The sequence below is a fragment of the Rhea pennata genome, chromosome 17 (assembly GCF_028389875.1).
Source record: "Rhea pennata isolate bPtePen1 chromosome 17, bPtePen1.pri, whole genome shotgun sequence".
Taxonomy (NCBI): domain Eukaryota; kingdom Metazoa; phylum Chordata; class Aves; order Rheiformes; family Rheidae; genus Rhea; species Rhea pennata.
In genome coordinates this window covers 5874175-5896955 of record NC_084679.1, presented here as the reverse complement: position 1 = coordinate 5896955, position 22781 = coordinate 5874175, and the positions used below count along the sequence as shown (strand labels likewise).

General features: G+C 41.6%; 1 protein-coding gene across 1 annotated transcript in view; it reads left to right on the top strand.

Annotated features, from left to right (window-relative positions):
• The window catches only part of TMEM132D (transmembrane protein 132D), a 261108-nt gene that overhangs the window by 217780 nt on the left and 20547 nt on the right, over positions 1-22781 (top strand). Inside the window, exon 5 of the mRNA XM_062590102.1 lies at positions 1408-1551. Within this exon, the coding sequence (XP_062446086.1) occupies positions 1408-1551 (144 nt within the window). The remainder of the gene's footprint in view (positions 1-1407; positions 1552-22781) is intronic.

Sequence of the window (22781 nt, the reverse complement as noted above, 5' to 3'; positions counted from 1 at the left end):
ACAAGAGCCAGCTGAAATCAAGAGCCTCTTGTTCTATGGGATAGTCTGTGATTTGCAGGCATGCTTCTGAAAAGCTCAAAAGCCTTTTCAGGAGTGATCAGTGTCTCGTAATTAAGAGTGGAAGAATGCAGGCACCAAATCATGCTCTCTCGGAGTCTTGGCATAAATCGGTGATGTGCGAGGCTGATGTGACACCCAGGTAGCTGAGAGCACTGGCTAGGCTTATGTTCTTTATATAATCACATCTCACTCTTTTAAATGTAGAAGTGATAAATCAAACAGCTGGAATGCATTTTGCAATAACCGTCACTCTAATGACGTAGCAGTAACACACGCTGCTGCACAGCTCATCTTGTTTAAGGAGACGAGCCTTTTTCAGCAATGTCCTTTCTGTGGGATGGTGGTTCTGCGTGAGCCTCATTCATGGGTGAAGAAATAGTCCCAGATGAGTGACTTGCCCACCATGAACAAGAGCCAGGAAACGTCCTAGAAAACCTGTCTCCCATGGGTTGTGTAATCACTTAGGTGGGACCAGACTGGTGTCGCTCTCAGTAGATTTCTCAGGAGGCAGAGCAGTGGAAACCAAGCTGTATTGGGATGGAGATACAGTGCCACTAGCCCATTTTACAGGTGGAGGATGAGGAAACTAACTGAATGCACCAACATTTTGTCCTGAGGACCAGCCTAAAGCCTGCTTCCATATACATGGTCAGCCTGAACTTTCAACTGACCGGGCAGTCAGAGGGCATGCTCGAGAGCACAGCCTGCATGCCAGATGGCTGAAGGTACTGCAAAGTGGTTTTCATGGCAGCTAGTATCCCTGTGCAGACTGTCAACAGGCTGGAAAGTTAGAAGGTGTGCAGAAGGCACCTTCGCTGTGGGAACTTGTAAAAGTGCTGAACTTCTGAATTTCCTCAATTCAGACTTGTGTCCTAACCATTATACAGTACTTCTGTACTCTAAACGTGGACAGTGTTAATCCAGTGGTGTCATAGAGCTTCAATAGCTATGGTAAATTTTCAGGAGGAAGCTTTTGTGGGTAAAAAACCCAAGATCTGAAATCTTATTTTCGTGTGATCATTAGTGAGCTCGGAATGGAGACTTCACTTTTGCTAAATGCAAGGTACCTCTTCTTAATGAGATGTAAGGTGGTTCCTTGGGGATTAGTTTGCTCTGGCACTTGATTAGTATTTATGAAATAGTGGTTAGGGCATGACTAATGTTTTAACAGCACTGATCTGGACTGGAGTTTGGTTCCACAAACAAATGGAGCAAATTTATCTGTTCTGCCTAGTGTACTAGGGGTTCTTGGAATAGCCATTACAAATTAATGTAAAGTTGAATCTAGGCAATATTAAACAAGTAAGAGCAAAATATATTAACCAGAGGGCTTTTTTTGTCTCTTAGGAAGCAGAGATCCTGAATACGGCTATTCTCACTGGGAAAACTGTGGCTGTCCCTGTCAAAGTGGTCTCTGTGGAAGATGATGGGACTGTGACTGATCTTTTGGAGTCTGTGGAGTGCAAATCGTCAGATGAAGATGTCATTAAGGTAGGATCATATTGCTTCATTACCAAAAGGCAGTGGCCCTGCAAAATGTTGGCATTCTCTAACATGACAAGTTCTTTCTCCTTTGATGGCTAGTTTAATCCCTTCCTAATTGTTCTGCTGCTGAAAGACAAAGGTTTATTATCATTGTTTTGTGTAGATTAGTTCGGTGGAGCAATAAAACAAAAAAAATCCCACCTCTTCCATCTTGCATCTCATATAGTTGGAACTGTCAGCTGACGTTCTTGAGAAGGAGATAATCCACTGACTGTTGATTTGCTGCATTGGAACGGGAGCCATGTAACTCAACGTTCAGGTCTGTTTCTGCTACTGGCCCTATAGAGTATGGCAAACAAAACTAGCTTCAAATTTGGAATTTTCTTTGGCCACAGCTACTACTAAAGGGTCTCACAGGAAACATGTTGCCCACCAATCACAGACTGGGAACTACTGGATAAGACATACGTCCAGTGGAAGACTTACTCTGTAGAACTGCTGGATAGCATAAACTTCTTCAGAAGATAAATAACAGGCAATAATATGCTGCTACTTTGACCCACAGTGTGTACTTTCCTAGCCAGTGCTGAGGAGAGTGTTTGCAGGAATGGCTTCCAACCACCATTTTATTGTTGAATCTTAGGGACAGGCCAGACTCTTAAAAACACTTGTTTTTTCTTGAAGGCCATGTTAACTTTTATCAGTATTACCACTAAAAGCTTGTTAGTCCTGCGTATTTCTACTGAGTTTGGTTAATGGTTAGCACGTGTTAATGGTAGTGGAAGACATGGTCAGCAGTGGCAGTCATGGGAGATACAATACAAAGTATTCCAGCATGATGAGAAAAATGTTGGCTTGTCTACAGCAACTTTTATGTTTTCACAGACTTAACAGTGGCTGTCACTTTAGAAAAGGAAATGAGAGACATGACTACAAATAAAAGTTAAAATTGATTTTTTTTTTTTTTTAATATAACCAGAATGTCACAAAATGATTATAAACACTACAGGCCACCCCTTCAGCTGCTGGAAATCACGGTTATCCCATTAACTTTTGTGAACTGCACCATATTGAGGACTTGGCCTTTGCAAAATTTTCGTTAGCCTAAAGCTGACTGGAATGCTAAGCTTTCTCCCTGCTATGTTAGTTCAATTTAATTTGGATTCAAACAGCTGAGGGTAGCGTTTAGCTCCAAAGCAACCCTCCCTGGGCCCCATTAGCTGAAATAGGTCCTTCCTAGTGGACATTTTATCTCCTTCAGAAGCACTGAGCTGAATTTGGTTCTTATGCCAGTGTTGCGAGCTAGCACCCAGAGGGCTTGCTTAGTACTCTGTGACATATTCTTGGAAGACAAATGCAGGTACATGGTTGCTACCATCAGGTGGTAAAACTGTTGAGAGTTTGAGGCTTACTTAAAAGTTCAGTAAGTTTATGACTGAGAGGGAGTGACAGCTTGTAGCACGGTAATTGATGCATAGATGATCTTTATTGAGCTTTTTTCATCCAAAAAATGCAATGTTTACAACCATTGGACTAGTTTTCTGTAATTTCTTCATGATAATTCTTTATACTCAAGATGAGCCCAAGCAGTTTAAAGGTACAGCATTATTCTTGTTTCCTTTTTAAAATCTGCTTAGTGTTTCTCTTTCTCTGAATAGGCTCTATGCAAGTATTTTCTGATTAACCGTGCCTTCCTGGCTGTCTTAATCCAGCCATTCTTTTGCTTTTGTGAGCCCTTTTGAACCTAGTGTGTCTGCCAAGTACAGCAACTGATGGACTGAATCTCAGTTTAAAAGCAGAAAGAAATTATTTGGGTTCATTGCCTTGTATTGTAGCAGTTAATGGACTAAATCTTCACGCATATTAATTAACTTTTCAGGTTTTTTGGAGAACTACAAGAAATAATTTGGGTGCAAAATATATCATTTGGAAGATATTTCACAAGAACAGTTTTGTTTTCCAAAGTTTTAGTTAATCAAAATGATTTAGCGTACTCATTGGGCATATTCATTCATTTGCGAAAGGCTTTTGGCTGATGTGAATCTGCAACCGTTTTTCGTATGTAATTTGCTCAGCTGTAATCCCAGCCAAGACGTAGTAGTGCTAGTCCTGCGTAAATATGTACCTGTCACTAATTGTAAGTACATGAATATACCTAGTGTTCAGCATGCGTAATGTTGATCACATACACACTTTCACACAACCAGGCTAATGATAGGACCTGTGTCAAAGCATTAAATCACCAGCTGGACGCAGTCAAGACGTTCTGGGCTTTTGCAAACATCCCAGCAGAATTCACTTCCTGGGCACTGAAAGGCAGATTTCACCAGCATTAGTGTGACCCACCAATTTAAAGTAAACTTTTAACTGAAAACGCATCTCTGATTTCTCAGTTCACCTGCTCTATTTCAGACCTAGCATTATCCACAGAAATCTTATCTAATGAAGGTAAAGATATATAATTAGCAGCCAGCCTTCAGCTTGCAGCAGTAATTAGAGTTTCTGTTCTCTGGACATTAGAGTAGTTAATATAAAATGAAAGAAAACATCTGCTTAAAATGTCTGTTGAAATATAAAGATTAAGATTACATTTCCTTGTGCCATCCTCTTTACTCCTGTTTTTTAATGCATCTGTCAAGTAGTATCTAGCAGATTGATTACGTCTTCCTGGCTACTCTCTTATCTCTGTTTTTTGGGGGTTTTTTTGTGTGTGTTGATTAGTGATGAGTTTACACTCATTTTCCTTGCAGAAGGAGGATGCCTCATTCTACCCATAGTTTCAGGGCTGCATTTATTACTCACTTCTTTCATGTGGGACTTCAAAGAACTTTGAAGAGCTGGACCAAATTCTGCACTGACTCATATCCTGCCAAGTTGCATCTACTTGAACTTGGTTGAATAAGTCATGACAGAATTTAGTCCATTAAAACAGCATTGTTAATGACAAATGATTGTCTGAAATGATTTGGCTCAGAGTAACACAGTAGCCATGCCAAAATGCAGAGGAATGTGGTAAACTCTATTTCACAAATGAGCAATCTGAGACACAGGCAAGTTAAGGAGAGAAATTTGAAAGTGCTCTTAATAAAGTTCTGACCTTTGAAGAGGATGGTAAAACACTGACTGACCTCGGAGGAAAGAGAGAGATTGGTCATGGGCCATTCTGAAAATACAGTTCATCTGTAGAACAGAGCAGATTGGTTTTGGTGAATTGTTAATATGGGTCAAATTTACAAGAAAATTTAAATGAAGAACTAGGAGATGAGGGAGGAAAAATCATCATGTTTTAATCTTTCATTTTAAAAAGACATTTCCATTTCAAAATAACATTTTTCAAGGCTTAGCAAAACCTAAAAAAAGCCTCCAAAGCATCTCTTTCCAGTGCTTTGGGTTTTTGGCTTTTTTGTTTGATGAGATAATTGAAAATCTCCATTTCCAGTTGCCCCAAAATGGAAGCATTTTTGGACTGATTTTGTTCTACCAGTTAACCAAAAATTCCAATCTAGTCTCAGCTCTGCTCAGAAGTCCCTTGCCAGAAGTCACAGTGAGCAGTGCCAGCACTGGGAACAGGATACAGTTTCTCTGGCCCTTATTTATACTACATGGTGTATTTTGTAGAGGAGTACATTCAAAATCTGAGTGTTACCCAAAATTACATGCTTGTCTAACATGATGCCTGTAGCTTATTTACTTCTAGAGCAGCTTGTACTTATTCTTGGCTAACAGATAAGGATGTAAAACGGAGTACAGACACAGTAATGTCTGCCTGTATTAGCAGCAAACTCCTGGAGGCAGAAGGGATGGTGGGGAAAAGTCCCTGCTGGTGTAGTAGGACTTCCCCAGAGCTGCAGGAGTGTGTCCCAGGTGGAGACGTGACGCGGGATATCACGGCGCGGCCCACCTCTCCCACCTCGTTCCCCGAAGCAGCAGCCCTGGCCGTAGGACAGATGTTCTAGCATTTGTGCCTGTCCCCGGTGGGGCTTTGCGGGAGGAGCGACGCGGCACTTCGTGGTATCAAGCGGGCTGGAGAGCAGCAAAGCCTGCGGCCACAGGGCCAGCGCTGGCCGGACGGGGGCTAGCTGGTGGCTTCACTCCCTCCACGCCAGCCTGCACTGGAGGGGGTAACAGTGCACTTGGCAATTTGTAAAATATTACTGTGCACTAATACATTTTTCAGTAAAACTTAGTTTTATCTGTGGCAAAGTAACCTCCTTCTAGCCAAGTGACAGACTTTACAGAAACTGAGGTATCAGAGCATCTGAAATAGCCTGAAGCACATAGTGTTTTAAAACATTAAACTTGCAACAGCTGTTTCTCTTCCTCCTCCCTACACTGGAGCACTTCAGGGGAAAGCTGAATTCTTTTAAAGTCAGTGGAGTGACAGGGTATAAAATCAAAGGGAAAAGATAACTGGGTCCAGGATTTTATCAGTCCTTAGTTTAGTACTGGCCGTTCCAGTACTACCGCTTCTCACAGCCACCCTACTGGTGGCAGCCCGTTCAATACTCTTTCCACAGCTCATTCCAGGACGCCTGCCGTTACACGAGCTTTCAGTTTCTGCTTTCATGGCTGCAGATCAAGGTACGGGCCCAAAAAGTGGAGGCAATGTAAAGATGCACAAAAATTAAAATAAAAAGACAGAAGAAGAATCCCAAATTTCCAGCGATTTCTTGAATTTAAGCCAAGCTAAGTATGATTTAAGATGCTTATCAAGGCTTGATGTAGCCTAACATCTCACCCAGTGAGAAGTCAGAAGCGCTTAGGTGAAGCTGTCGTGCGGGTTTGATCGCCTGCGGTTCAGGACACCTGAATAGGAGGGGAAAATTGGATGTGATCAGCGGAGTTTGAAAGATTTCAAAGCAAATGCTTCCTCATCAGCAAGTGGGATTTTGGCTAGATCACACATTTGCAGGGGATATGGTTGTGCAGGGCAAAATTTTTATAATGGAAAAATAAATCTCCAACTTGGGAGTTGGATGAAGATCAAGTTTAATCTGCTATGATTTTGCACAGTGTAATGTGGTTTCTCTCCGAATTGAACTGCCTTATTCCATCATGAGTAATTTTGATCCATCTTGAAACAAACATTTGATTTAAGTCAACAAATGGATATTTATATTTTCTGTGATGTCTAAACACTTCATTCTCATAAAAAATGTTGAAATCATGTCCTATCGTTTCAGTTCAGTCTCTTTCTGGACTTTCCACCTTAGGATGAAACAACTGTGGGAAATAAAATCTTTTTTCTGATCTGCTTAGTGGTCAGAGAAGATGCGACAAACTCAGAAAAATGCAGTATCAAAAGTTTTAAGCTAAACCACTGAGTTCAGTCTGCAGACCACTAATGGTGATTTTAGAGGGAGCAGGAATGATTTTTACATTTTCCTGGTAGGAAAAGCAGGAATGGCAAAGCTGAGTTTTGACTGTAGAAGTGATGCAACAGCTCCACATCTCCCAGGAGTCCTCTGAAGCCCACCAAGAGCTGTTGAAGTTACTGGGTTTACCTCTGTCATTTTCTACCAAATCAGTATTCTGATGTGAGTCTTGAAAAATAACAATGTTTTTGTGTTGTTGTTTGTGTTTTTATAATCATCCATATTGAAACTGCCAGTATGACTGGGACAGTCGCTGTTGACTACAGTTTATTTATGAAAGGCTATAAGCATATAAGATTTAAAAAAAAAAAAACAAAAAAAAAAAAAACTCCATCTATAACAGAGAAGTCCAAGTAATTACTGGGTTGGGTTTTCCTCCAAATACTACAGAAGATAGCAAAGATCTGGCTCTTTGGGCTTGCTGGGAAAGAATGCATGCTCTGTTAGAGTTGGTGACGAGAATCTTTTTTCTGTTGATATTTCTACTCCATTCTGGGGACAAGTGTGTCCTTGTCAATTAAAAAGTGAGACAAGGTCTGAAGAATATCTTCACAGTGACACCAAAGAGGATCTGAGTGAGGAATTCTTCCAAGTAATGGAGCAGGGCCTGTGGCTTCACTTCCACTAATCTGAATCGTTTATGATGAGAGGTACACAGCTAGCAGTCATCTGTGAGTGTAAGAAATAAGAAAGAAATCATAATGACTTGGTTTGCAGAACTGTTTTTTTCACAGCTAGATAATTGCAATTTTATTTTTGATACTTTTGGATTGTTTGGGGTGGTTGGAGAAGAGGGTACTCTGAGATTCTGGAAAAGGTTGTTCAGTCTCAGAGCCTGAGGATTCGCACGAGCTGCTTGAGCTGATCTCCTCACTGGCTTATCCCACAAGGGGCTGCTGAACGTCCCCAGCGTTTTAAATAGTCGCGCAGGCGTGATTCTGTGGCTGCTTAAAGCTAACTGATGTAGCGCTGCCATCCCTTCCTTCTGCTCGCTGTGAGTGCAGCTGAGTGAGAATGAATCAGTTTATTTTTTCCTTTTGGAGAGTTGTCTGCCTGTTCAGCTCCCCCTTCCCTGACTGAGCCCATTTCAGATGCTTATGGTGCTTGTGCCAGCACAGGGGCAGAGGTGACACAGGACTGTTAATTGGTAGCTGAGAGCAAGGGGAAACCAGGAGTGTTTCTTTCAACTGTATGCTCACTTAGATTATATGTGAAATTAGGGCTTCGCGCAGGCACTTTCATGCTATGACACTGTTAGTCTAGTACCATCCATTTGGAAGAACCTGGGCTTACCCCAGCACCGTGCCTGTGAACCAGGTATCCTCCAGGTGAGGATGCTCAGAAACCCTGGTAATGAAGGTCTTCCAAGTGCCCAGCCTATGCCCGAGTATTGGCTCTGTAGTGTGAAAGCTCGATACCTGCCCGTTCCTAGATACCCTGGGAATGTCGGGTCACCCTGCTCTTCAAAGCAGCTCAGTTGCTTTCAGAACCCAACTCACTGTAAGCTGAATCCTGGCGTTGAGAATTACTCTATTATCTCAAAGAAAAGAGGAACCCTGTTCCCTTCTCCCTCGCACAGCGTGGGTCGGCAGCAGTGCCACCGAAGCACACGGTGCTGCGTTGATACGAATGAATGCTAAATGGCCTCGTGTGATCCAATAGTACCTGTCTCCAAAACAGGAACTTGCATTAATAGTTGAGTTTTGATTCTTTCTCTTAAAATGTTCCCTTTACCTTTTAAAACTCTGTTCTTCATTTCCAGTGGCTGTCTGCCACTTTCTTTTAGAAGACATGGTATTTATAGCACTTCATGCGTGCTCTAAACCATCCTTGAGATGAGGACACAAACTCTGTGTTGCTTTATTACCACCCAGTAAAAAGTTACAATATACCATATAACTTGCTATATTCTCAATCCAATTTAGGACTTTTTTCTGGACATTTCAGATATAGCATAGCCATGAAATGACTTTGCTTTTGTTTATCATTTGCGGGAATGTGCAGATATTATACCAGCTTCAGAAGGGATTGTTTTTATTAAAACAGAAATACATGTGGCAACGCATTTTCAGCTGATTTTAAAATGCTTAGATCCCCCTGATTGTACTAGTGCTATGTTGATGAATAGCAGCTGAAGATTTGACTGGTAACCTGGAGTTATTAGAGAAACAACTTTAATTACCCTGAATATTAGATATGGGATACTTGGAGGACTCCTGGCATTCTCAGAGGCAATTGGAAGAACTAGGGGCTTTATCTAGGACATACATATGGGAAGGAAAAGAGAGCCAGTGAATGTTAGGTAAATTGAGAGGTCAAAAGGATATAATAATCCTAGGACTAGTAATTATGTCTAGTCCTTTCTCTGCCATAGGCAATGATGAAAAGTGTGCTCTAGTGGTTAATCTCTGGCTTTGGATTTTAGGACCTGCAGATTCTACTGGGGGCGCAGCTCTGCATACAGTGTGTGACGCTTCAGATTTTCATTTCATTTGCCTGTGCCTTAATAAGGTTGGATAGCAACTGCGTAATCCTTTGGACGGTTCTGAGATGCCGCGATGAAACGTGGTGGTTGCGGCGTGGTCTCTGGCTTGTGCTTCCAGCTGTGGCACCGTGTGCTGCCGTGGCCTTCAGCATGTCGTCTGTTTGGTCTGTCTCAGCATAGACACTTAGAAAAGATGTGCAGTGCCTCTGAATTACCTTGGCAGATGAAGAGCATTAATACTAAATGCTTGAAAAGTGCTTTTATATCTTTACATAATGTATACTATCTAAACATTATCATTATGATTGTTAATTATACACACACGCAACCTTACCTAGGACAGAGCACAGACTCATTATGAAGCATTTATGTTAATTTAACTTAATCATAACGTTTAAAAATGAATGTCATGATAAAATATTAGTGGCTGAGAAAAGCTTTAGATATAGTTCTAGATGTCCTATGTAACAGAGTTTGTGCCGACCTGCTGATTGAAGACTGTTTTTCTTTTATCCCCCTTCTGGACTGTTTTGCATGACTTTCTAGGGCTTCACTGAGACGAGTGTGTAATCCTCTGCCTCAAGCTTTATAGGTGAGGACTCTGTACATTAGGCCTCTGGCTAAAAGAATTGACTTAGGCAAGATAAGTTTCGGATTTTGGTGGCTCATTCACTGAAATAGAGTACTTTTCCAATTCTTTTTCTATTCCCTATTAGGTAGCTAATTGTGCTCACTACACAAGGATTAAGGATCAAGGATTAATTTACAGGAGGGAAGAAATATGCAGAGATGTAATGGAAGCTGGGGAAATATCAGCACATAGCAAATGCATAACAAATTCACATGCTGATGCATAGCATGCAGCGCCATTGCAATATATATTCCTTTAAATGCTTAGATAAATCTGAGCAAGGAATCTCTGCTCAAGTGACAGACTGTCTGATTTGATCATCTCCCTTTGACGCTGTGGGCAGGAATACTTTGAATTTCTGAGTGCTCCCAGAGGACCTCTGAATTCGGGAAGAAATCTTGCAGATTGAAGTTCTACTGTAATTGTAACAGTGAAACATAGGTGGCTATCGATAGCCACGGAGTAGTGTTTTGTCCATCTTCTTTCCATATATGCATGGGAGAGTGAATGTGAGGACACTGTATGGTATGGGAGGTGGTCTGTGAAGACACTGTATGGTATGGGAGGTGGTCTGTATAACCTCTTTCCCCAGCTCTTGACACCAACAGTCAGCCAGTGATTTCCAGCCCATCCATCATCCTTGCTCAGCCCCATCTCTCGCTCGCTCTGCAGTTCTTCTGTAGTGGCTATCTGGCTGCTCAGTACCGTCTGTTGCTGCTGCTTTTAGTATTTCTGGGCTTACTTTGTGTTAAATCAGATTCTCTGTGTTCCTATCCTTCCTCACCCTTTGGATTGCCAATTTTTTTAGTCGTCTTGTGTTGGTCCCCTTGGCAATCTTTTCTAACAACTTCCAGATGATAACATACTTAGCTGCAGGGATCTTATTAGGCTGGCAAAACCAGCTTGTGAAGCACTGTTTTGTCAGGGGGATGAAGCGAAAGCGGGATCCTAATGTCTCCTAAGCACTGTTGGTTACCTGTGCAGAACATGCCGTTCCTCCTTCAAGATTAGGTTTGCAGAAGTGCACAGCTTCCAGTTAGGGAGCTGGGTAAGCTTGGGTAGAGTATATGTACCTTATGGAGAGCTGATTTGTCCTCTTCCAGAGATGTTTCAGGAGTGGAATAGTCAAATTTAAGAATTACTATTTTTAAAATTGCTCAGAAGGGGTATGTTTTGAAGGTAGATGTTATGGGGTTTGTCCCATTGTACCAAGTGCAGTGTAGTCCTGGCTTGTGTGCTCAGCTCTTCCTCGATTTCTGTTATGACTTTTGGCTATCAGTTTACTTGCACTGTCTCTTTGCAGTCATTTATAAAATAAATGTAGTTCTTCTGAATGATTTCTAGGAGTATAGGGAAATAAGTAACAAACATCTGAAAAGTGCTTTGCGATCTCCAAATACAAGGGGTTATCTGAGTCCACTGTGTTATCAAAAATAGCTATATGTAATAGTTTTCATGCTTTACGTATGTGACAGGATACATATAATGCCTCTTCTAAAATCGTGGCGTGGGTGTTGCATTTATTTGTAAGACACATTAGTGCTATTATTTTTCATGCATCAGCTACCTGCAGAAATGGTGAATAACTTTTCTTTTTCAGCCTTACCTTGTAGTATTGCCTTGTTTAAATGGTTACTGGATGATAAGTCTATTTTTTGAAGCTATTTAGGCAGTCAAATCCAACTAATTTAACTGGGGATTAGAAACCTAAATACCTATAAAAACTGGCTTTAATGGCTGTTCAATTTTAGTTAAAGTATAAGCATGTATTTAGAGCAGGTGGGTATTACAGAAAGCTGCCATTTTCTTGCAACTTAAATAATCTCTTCCATACAATTACTATTAAAAATATACTGATTATTTGCAAGCAAGTAATTTTACAAATGTAAATGGTTTTGTTCTAAGTAAATTTAAAGCATCTTCTTCAGACTTCAGGATTTGTCACCTTCAGCAATTTCCTCTAGCATTTTAGCAAAAACTGTTGTACTGGCTGAGATTTCAAAGCTCTTTGAGCAGACCTGGTTGCTGATGCCAGAAGTGAAACCTGTGAAGACGACGTTCCATTACATGCCCCATTTCATTCTACTAAAAGCCAGAGGGGGAGAAGTAAAACTTCAGTAATGAAGGAAAGTATAACTCCTCTGGTGAGTAGGCATCTAAAGGCACAAAGGATGTGTACAAAACTATGTTTATGTGTTGTCATAAGCATTAGATTAATTGTGCTTGACTGTCACTAGAAGAGGAAATCGGGGTCAGTCTCACATATATGCACGCAGTTTCCACTAATGATTAGAAGAGAGAGTTGTCCCCCGCAGGAGTTTGATTATACGTGGTGTTCAACCCGTATGGCCAGAATCGGATCTCATTTCTGCCACTGGAAATCCTGAGCTAACCCACTGTAGTTAGTAGAATTGCTCTGGGCTTATCCTGATGAACAGAGGAGAAAGTCTAGTCCTTATAGAGAATAATTTTGGGGCCTAAGCAGAACTCTCAGCATCGCTGGGTGGTTTAGTTTGGCATCAGCTTAACACTGAAAGCAAAGATCAGTCAGAGTCAGTTTTAGCAGTTTCCGTGCCATAGCCGTAAGTCAGTGCGTGTTTCCTTGAAAGTTCTTCACACATTTTGATGAGGCTCAGCTGAGCTTCAAGCTTGTAACAAATCTTGAAAGCAGCTGTTTCCCTAGGGCTGAGAATTTCATCACAGTGATTTCGCACAGGCCGGCAGAAGGGATAGGAAACATCCCCTCTGGCAATATAATTGTATGTACTTATACTAATTTTTGAAGACACCTTGACAAGTTGCTTTCTAAATTGTCCCCTTTGTTGCCAGGTTAGACAATGTGTGTGTCTAATCTCATCTCCCACTCCCTGTCCTCTAAGTCGATTCAACTGGGCTCTCTTCATTGATGCACACTTCTTTGGAGCTCAGCCTGGTAGAAAGGCTATGCATCGGCATGAGCAACATAATCGTGTACAATTTAATATGCAGACCTGGCAGTTATCTATTGGATGCAATCCTGCAATCCTGTCTATTGGTCTCCAGCAGAGCTAACTACTGAAAAGAGCTCTCTTGGTTCATCGGTCAGTTGGGTTGTTGCCGTCAAGAGAACTAAAGCCATGGAATGAAATATTAAAAGGCATAACATGTCCAACACAGAAAAACTGTAGAAAAGATACAATTCAGATTTTACTAGGGTCATGGATGAAAATGATTATGGAGACATACTGGATGGGAGAGGATTTCCTTTGCTCAACAGCACAGGAAATAGATCAAGTAAGGAGTGCTGTAGAGGTGTTATATCAAAGTTGGAAGGGTCCAGGACTCCTTCCCACTCTGTCATCAGCAGTAAAAGATGAGTCGTCTGCTTTACACACTGTTAAGGGTGAAATGCTCAGCTGTTTGCAAACTTCTAGTTTAAACAATTATGTTTAATCATATCCTTTTGCCAGAAGTTAGTATAATACGTCAAGATGATGACAATCCTGTAGGTCATTAACTGCCCTTTATTTTACAGTGGATCTCCCTGGGCTTGCCAAAAATTGGCTTTATCTGATCTATGATTTACTTGATTTTGTATCTAGTAAGGGTATTCAAGGGTAGATTAGAAAAACAACTTGATTCTAAGGCTGAGGTTTTCAACGAGATTTAAGGTAATTGAGCTCCCATAGCCCAATAGGAGTTGAGTATTCAACTTTTTCAGGTTTCTGTAGGAGGTATAATTCAAGAGGTCAGTTTAGAGGCATGATCAGAAAGAAATATGAACTACTTGCTGGCAAGGTCTTGCAGTGAGCAGCTGACATCCATTGACCAAAAGTAGGACAGATTTCATTCATCAGCCAGTTGTACTAAGCTGTGCTGAATCCCCAGACATACTACACTGCTGTAATTGCATTTTCTGTTTGAAAAGGCTGTAGTTGCGGTGCAAAGCCCTCTCTTTAGATGCACCTGGTACTTGTAGTGCACTGGGCAGGGTGAAGTGGGAGACGTTTCTGTCTCCTGAAGCCTGATCCCACTTCTGAACAGTTTGCTGCTAGCCGATTTCACGGATGCTTCAAGGCTGCTCTAAATTTCAATGAATTTTAAAGACTTTAATGTTAATGAGACTGCTTCTCAGGCAGGCTTGACGGGAGCTTGGTGTGCTGTTTCTTCCTGAGAACAGCCCCAACACAGCCTTTTTGTCGGAAGCTGATGCTGCAGTGACTGCTCCAGCTTTCCTCGGTTGGGAATCCCTCATATATTTGCTTTGCTCTTTATAACATGACAGGAGTGCAGAGGGGCCAAAGCTGGGGATACAAGAGTGAATGGAGCACATCTCTGTGGGTAAGATATTCCCTGTTCATCAAAGAAGGGAAATAAGGAAGGAAAAAAACACAACCTGCTGAAAATAACCTGTACTGCCTGCATTGATATCACTGTAAAACAGAGGCAAACTACTGAATGTGGTTTTGTTACAGGAGTATAAACAGGAATAAAATGAATTGCCCAGAGTGTGGGATACCCTCATGGTTTCCTACTGTCTAATTGTCTGTTCCACTAAACAGTTATCTGACTAGCCTCGGGCTTTCCTTTGGGTTATATCAAAGTCTTTCATTTGTAAGAGTCCTATTTTTCCCTTTCACGTGAAAAGTAGCCTGAAAAGAGCAGTTTCTAATCAAGCTCCCGCCTAAATCCATAGCAGCTTCTAAAGCCGCTAGGGCGGGGAGATAAAGAACTACAATGATCTACTCGATATGTAAATATATTTGTAAAAGTTTTTTGGAGGAGTAGATGTGGGAGACCAGATCTCATGAAACCAAATGTAAAGATTCTTAGAAGAAATTCAATCAGTGCATTAGTTATCATGGACTTTCATAAAAATAAAGTAATAATGCGCATTTGTGTTTCAGTTCATAAATGTGAAGTGACAGCCTATTACCTAGCCACTGAAATGATATTATAGAGCCAAAAAAGAATAGTAGAGGAAATTGAGAATGCAGAAGAGAGAATTGTAATAGAATTGGGCGTTGACACAAATATAAATCACAAAAGGGAGACTGATTTAGTGCAAGATATGAAAGTCAGAAACTGAATGTGTTAAAAAGATCATCTACTTGTCTGGTAAGGAATCTCTAAGGCAACACAACTTTCAGCTGAAAAAGCCAGATTTACTTAAACTAGGTGAACCCTGTTTAAAATTGTATGAGGAATAATATATTATAGGGGAACATGCGCCCGTAGTATACATGCATTCTATTAAGAAATTGTGCAGAAAATAGGAAAAAGCTTACATTGATCAAGTGGAAAATTACCTTTGCTCATAAATTTTGTCAGAAGATTTCCACGTAGATATGAGAGTGAGAAATTATTCTTGTCCAAAGAGCCTAACAAAACAATGTTTATATACTAGCTAGCTATGAGGATATGAAAGTAATTTTGGTGAAATGAGTTGACCAGGCTACTTCTGTGAATGGTGTTTTGTACATAAAAAGCTGGTAGGACAGACACATGTCATGTGAGTGATCTCTCCATCTAAGTGCTGATTTGGAAAATTTTATTTTAACTAGTGAAAGGCTTTCGGGCTTTAGACATATGCATCTGTGAATGCAAAGAAGCTAAAATCTCCCTTGCTTGTATGCCTAAGGGAAGAAGTCTCAAAGATCCAGATGAAACTGTGCTAAGATCTCCTCTCTACATTTGAGATGCTCAATAATTCTTTCTTGGTATCACTTCACATAAAACATGGAAGCCAATGAATCTAAAGCATAGCTTGGTTCTTCCAGTCCACATGATGGTGGGAGGAAGCACATTTAGAGGAACTACACACTGAGATTTCAGAGCGATCATGGATCTGTTGTTAATAGTTCATTTGCTTTTTACCTTCATTATATGGAGTCCTGCTTTTCTAACAAACAAAGGAAAAGAATTAGGGAACCTCTTCTTAACTGCTGTATCTCAGCTCACTGAGACATGTGCAAACATACTGGAGATGGGGTAAGACATAGCAGAGAAGAGCCTAGTTACAAACTACACTGTTTCTGCAGTCAGCTTTTCTTTCTGTGAGATGATTTTGCATGCTAAGGATCAACTGTGCTTCTGAAAAAAATACGAGTAATCTCAGCGAGTCCTTTGTAGAATCCTCCTGAGGCAGACAACCTGTATTCACCTGAGAGGGAAACAGGAAGTTGAATAGTTCACCCAAAAATCTCAAAGCAAATAATTTTCTGAGATGTTCAGAAGGTTTTCTCAATCCCTTTGTGCACCATACTGCATGAAGAAGTACTCACTCTTGCTTGGCCTTACTCTTCTGTGGATAGGTGAGCGGCAATCCGTGTGTGTATTTGAGTTTTCTCGTGGTAGTTCTTGAGGTCAAGCACTATTGAGCAATGGCACAAGCAGGGTGCCGGCAGGGAAGAGGAGGGTGACAGGATGCCAATGAACCTTGCAATCTGCTGCACTGAAGCAGTAGTAACAAATGTATCATTAGCAAGCACAGGGACACCAAATGAGCCTGTTCTCTGCTCTATTTTAGATACAAAGGGTAAGTTTATGAGCATCTGGAATTGCAGTAGCAGCTTGCACTTGGTTAAATTGCATTAATATTTAGCCCCTGTCATCTGTTGTCTACTCAGCCCACTGATGAGTGTGAAGGATAAAACCAGACTGGGCCCCCACCAGCTCAGTGTGCTGAGAGCGTTGTCTGAATGTGCGTTTTTCCAGGGAACTTTGCGTAATGGACAGCTGTCCAGTTTGTTCATGTTGTCTGAAAACCAAGGGCCCAGCCGCTCCAGGTGCTGCCTTCTAGGCCAGTGTATGCTTACTTGCAGGAATTGCAGATTAGCATAGGGAAGCACTGCAGAGTGAAGAATTTGGGCATGTCTGGTACCATACCAACACTGAGTGAGTGAGTGGTGCTGGGTTTTGGCCATGAGGTCCTTATAAAAGAGCAAGTGTATCTGTGAAATGCCAGAGAGGATCTGAGAGGATGCACTGTCATATCACTTATGTGCCCTGTGAAGAAGTATAGTAGCCTTCACGTAGCCATGTAACCTCTAAACTAGCAGTTCCTGAAGATCCTTACTATGAAAGCTGCTCCCTTCACCCAAGCACTCCTTGCCTTTGCAGCAATTTCTGAAGCTTAAGAAAAAGAAATCCTCTTAGCAACCTGCTAAGAAGTCAGCAAAACAGCTCTGCTCCTTCACATAGGTGTACTCAGAGTTGCCGTCCAAGCTAGGTAGTTCACTCCCTTCACCGTGACCTGTCGTCTCAGCAGTTGTCAATATAGCAATTTTTTCAAAGCAAAAGATTAAGTGGAACAGACTGAAACTATGCCATTCCTCTCATTTGAGGGGCTCAGAAATCAGGCAGGGATCACCAGCGTGGGCACAGGTTGCCAAACTAAAAGGCAGCAGCAGCAGGGACATACCATCCCTGCAACCTTCCTTCCTCCCACTCCAAGAGCTCTACCCGCAACAGTAAGTGCTGGAGATTAGTCAGTGGTGTGGTAGTATTTCTGGAAGCACTGCTTTTGTGTGATGTGATTCTGAGCTTGCTTACACATGTGTGAATCAAGAGAGAGCAGTCAAAGGCTTGGGTTCGATGTGAAAATTGACTGCCTTTAGGCTTGTGGCTGTGTGTTTGTATGATGTTTAGTAAAATGGGGTCTGTCCCAGGGCTAAGGCTCCATCACCTGCCTCATTCAAATAAATAATAACAATAACTGAATGTAAAACTACTAATTCCAATTTCCCTTCCCCACACCGTGAATGCTACTTTCAAGAGGAGATCTTTTATTTTAGAAGATTTGTTCCTGCCAGCTCATATGGGAGTAACAGCAGTTACTCTTTCAGTGAGTAGTGAAGATATAACACTTCTCTAAGCAACACAAAAGCATGTGAAGGTGCTGCTTGACAATTGTTACATGTTTTTGTAAATGTTTCTTTGGAGTTGGCTGTATCTTTGATTGAAAGGAGATGCAGGTCTTTCCAGGTACGTTAAGACTGCTTGCAAATCCAGGTGTAAGTCCTTCTCTTATGTCTCTTCGGTTGCAGTTCTGTAGTGACTCGGATACGCATGGCCCAGCCTTTGCCTACGGTGCAACCCTGATTTCCAGAGAGGGATTCTCAGAATGACCTAGCAGAATTTGATGTCCACTCTGATTGTTTGGGGAATTCAGCACCCGAGTTCTAGTAGTGCCGTAGAGAATCCCAGCCCTGCTGTGTGACTCCAGAAGAGTTTGCTGACTAATTAGATCAATTTTTGATTTATTAGGCCAAATCCAGACTAAAAGCCTCATAAGGAGTTTCCTATGGAAGGAGTATTAAAAAAAAAAAAAAAAAAAAAAAAAAAAAAAAAAAAAAAGCTTTCTTGGTAATATTTTAGACTTCTAGTACATGTCTTTAACAGTTGTAGTATAGTCATTGATTCATTTGTTATATGTTTATCCTTCCCATTCCAGTACTGACATGTTGAGGGAGAGGAACTCATGTCTCTCACTCCTCTCTGATATTTTCCATTTCTCTACTTGCCCTTAAAGTTCCTCACAGATGTCTAAATGGCTTCATCTGTTTTCCTCTTCATGTCTGTGCTGTCTGCCTCTGGAGTGTTTACATGGAGCAGCTCTGCTTCTTCCAGCCTGCTCCGGGAGACTCATGGTGCTGTCTGGTTCAGTTCTTCTGTTAAGTGTCCAGAGTCCTTCACAGGCATTGAGTAGTATGAGATCCCTGGAAGAGATCCAGCTGCTGTACCTGGACACCGTGCCTGTTCGTTCCTGTAGCTTCTGTACCCTGCAGTCATTGTCTGAAGATGTCTTCACATGAAACCACCTTCACAGGGCCTTCTTGATCAACTATATAACTTTTTTATTAACATCATCAGCTTTGAACCACTGAGAACATGTAAGGCATGTCAATACAACAGGGTGATACACTTTCTGATAGAGGCTCTCTCCCATAGTCTGACTATTCTTTCGAATTGTTTGGTCATTTTGAGATAGTTCAGATAACCAAGTTCAAGACTCACCTTGACCTGACAAGAAACAGATACATGGTATGAGTGACTGTCAAGAGGGAAAAAGCGTGAAAGCGTTTGGCAGATCAAAGCAGCGTGACTCCCATTAGAGTCAATGGGGAACAAGCAGCTAAAATCCTACATAATGCTTTCAAATTGCCCTCTACCTTCGATTCCCCATCCTCATTGAAGCCAGATCCTGCAGCTTTTATTAAATGTGTCATTTTCTTGAAAATGAAAGGAAACTCAGAGGAACTGTAGGCTCCAGTGAGCAGCAAGATCAAGTGCTTTTAACTTGAAGGCCAAACGGCACCTTGACTGCGCTGCCATATAACCCCATTAGCTGCAATAGGGCTGACAGGTTGAGAGAGAGAGAGCGGTTTGGCTGGTAATTCTCTTAGGTTACGGCGAGAAAAGCCAACATGTTTTTTCTGATCTTACACTGACCCTGAGCATATCTTAAGAACTGCCTTTGCTTTGCTGACTGTTAGCCCCGTGCACATCTCAGACTGAATCCCAGAAATCTGGGCTGTTGTCTCCTCCACTGTAAGAGGCATAGACACGAGATGCAGATGTTTGCTCTTATCATGTTTATTACTGTCTCTTTTAGTAAATTTGTATTACAATAGCACCTGCATCTTCCAGCAGTTCTGGATCCAGGGACTGCAATTCAATATCAGAAATGATCCTGTGACAGTCTGAATAGTTATGAATAAAACAATAAATAATGAATGAAAGGAGTGCATCTTTCTGAAGTCATATGGCAGAGACGAATTAGCAACTTCATCTCTTGAGTCATCGCCTAGACTTCTACCCATTCAATGAGTGGGTTTTTGTTTCATAAGTTTTTCTAGAATAAGTCTGTGAGAGGAAACAATTTCTGGCCAGACTTTTCTATTTACGCTAAGTATAGCTCTTTTCATGGTTTGGTGGATAATTCTCAAGCCTTGGAGTAAGGAAGCTTTGTTTGTAGCCCTGTGTATCATTGACCCGTGCTGTGCCCACGGGGGAAGATACTCAAACATTGCATTCTTTCATTTACACGGTAAGGATAATATCTATACTACATATATATGTATGTATATAAAGAACTTTACACACACACACACACACACACACGTCATAACCACTGAGGCTTCACAATCATGTGCTTTACATAGCACTGCTTGGAGTGTTGTTTTTGTTGTTTTTTTTCCCCCAAAAAATGCAGCAACACTGTTAGATAATAGGAAAAGCTCAAATATAAAATGTTCATCATCATTATTGTTGTTATTATTACTTTATTACACACCACAGAGGGAGAGACATAGAAATGAAACAATATTGATCCATAATTTAACCACATCAGGCTTTCATTTAGCAGTATGAGGAAAATAGGATGCCTTTGCTCCCTTCTTTTAAATGTAATGTTTTCCTTGAATTTTCTTGATTTAATGAGATGCAATCAGTTTTCAGGCAATGGCTTGTCTTGCACATCAGAACACTTCACAAAAGTGACATAAGTTATCACCACTATTGCTATGAATGTAGGTGAGCATAGTATATTTAGCATTTTATCACATCTTATAAGGGAAGAAGGAAGTATCATACAGCATTTACGTTGTCTGTTCGCTGCATACTTATTTAACTACATTCTAATGATATAAATTATGTTGCTGCAAAGTTCATTCCAGGTCACCAGAAAGGGTGCTGAACACTGGGGTCTTCTTTAGGCTGCAGACTAGATGTTCAGTGGAGCTTTAAGAAGTGGCTTTCGAATGGGTTGCTCGATTTTGTCTACTAGTGTCCAAAATATATTTTCCGGTTAAGAGGACATGCTGTTACTTATGTGATGAGTACTGAATTTGAGGAGAAAATGTGAGATATTTTTCCCTCTTACCCAGAAAACCCACATTTCTCATAGATAATGTAAATTGCCTGGATGCTGCGTACTTGCACATTGTATGTTTTGTATCAAAATTTATGGCTAAAAAGTTACTGAAATCTTCACACTGGCCCAAAAAGGAACTCTGTGCCCAACTACTGAAACTGCTTCTGACAGTCATTTCTCTAAGCAGATGTTAAAAATCACTGCGGATGGTAGTTCTGCCCTTTATTCCAGTCCTCAGTGATCCCTGAAGTTGAAGAGTTTCTGAGCTCCTCTATTTTCAGGTCTTTTTCTTCAATACTGTCACCAGGCCAATTGTCCCCTGTCCTGTACTTAATTATTTTTACCCAAGTTTGTTTTGCTTTCATCCTTCTTGAATAGCATCTATTTATTTCAGACAATTTTCTATGCTATTGAGATAATTTTGAATTCTAATCCTGTCCTCCAAAGTACTTACAACCCCTCCTAGCTTGGCATCATCTGCACATTTAATGAAATTAATTAAATGAAAATTAAATGAAAGACTCCCATTGACTGCAAGGGGCATTGGAGTGAACCTAAACTGTCTTACATCTTTAAGAAGTGGCTCGAGTGAAATACACTTATTGCCTTACAGGCCTTTTTTGTAAGGGGAGAAGACAGATGCATACTGAATAATTCAGGGTCATCGTTGCAGACTGAGAAAGATTTAACTAATTTGTCAAAATAACGACCTTTGCTCAGGAAGGGGAGAAGCAGCTTTGGATAGTCGCTATCCCTGGAGAGACACTGGAGGAACCTGGCTGAGCACTGCAGCGAGGGGCTGGTTCGGAGATGTAAAATGAGAAGTAAGCATTAGGAGCAGCGATGTTTGCAGGTGGTAGGAGGCCTGGTAGAGCAATGCTGATGTTTTCATTAGAGCCAGACAGGAGCAGCACCGCTACCCGCTGCAGCGGGATACTTGGGAATGCCAGGGTCACTCCCTCCTTGTTCCCAGCTCTGGCTTTGTGTACACGTACGCACACGCACAAACACTCATCGATTCTCTGTCATCGCTGTTGTTTCTCTCCGTCCCCATTAAAAAGAAACCACTGGGCTCTGAGAGCTCGACATCTTTCTTAAATGAGTACAAAGAGGGCACGTACAGAGCAGAGAGGGAAAGGGCAGGCAGCCCTTCCCGGCGCTCGGTAGCTAATGAGCAAGCTGAGGACAGCTTTGCGCACAGGAGGGTGTTTGAAACAGGGGCATCAGGCTGTGAACCTGCCTGGCACGCCGATGTGCTGCCACTCGCGCCAGTGAGGTCCCAGCGCCGGCCAAGCTGTGTGGCACTGCTTGCTGCTGGGAGGGACGAACAGCTCATGGCCACGTGCTGGTTTTCACTCTAAACTGAAGAGCTATTTATCTTCAGTTGTCCAGAAATATGCATCTGGGGAAAGAGAAGGTTATGTCAGTGGAGAGCTGAGGACAAAAATCCCCTTACTGCTCAGTATCCTAGCACACAAGTCCGGTGTGGTGAAGGACACCTTCCCTTCCGATATAGACTTTGCAGTTACTTTAATGGCGAATGTAGTTTGGAAAGCATTCTCTGATGTTTCAGCCTGTCCAGGTTTGCTGATGCCAGCTTTCCTCTGGCACTCACGTGCTCGTGGCTGTTGCTCTCCTGCTGGAGCACTGTCTTGCTTATGGGCTTCTCTGCAAGGCATTTTTGGCTTGGGAAGGCCTAGGTCTCTGAGAAATTCCTCGTGATTTGCAGCAGTATTATTTTTCCCCAGTCCCTGGAAGATGGTTGCCCATATTTCAGAGCTTGGTATGAGTGGATGTGTATCACAACAGATTTTTTCCTTTGCCTTCCAAGTGGTAAAGTTGGGTGTCTGAATACTTGCCGGAAGTGAACTAGTTTTTGCCTGTGCAAAC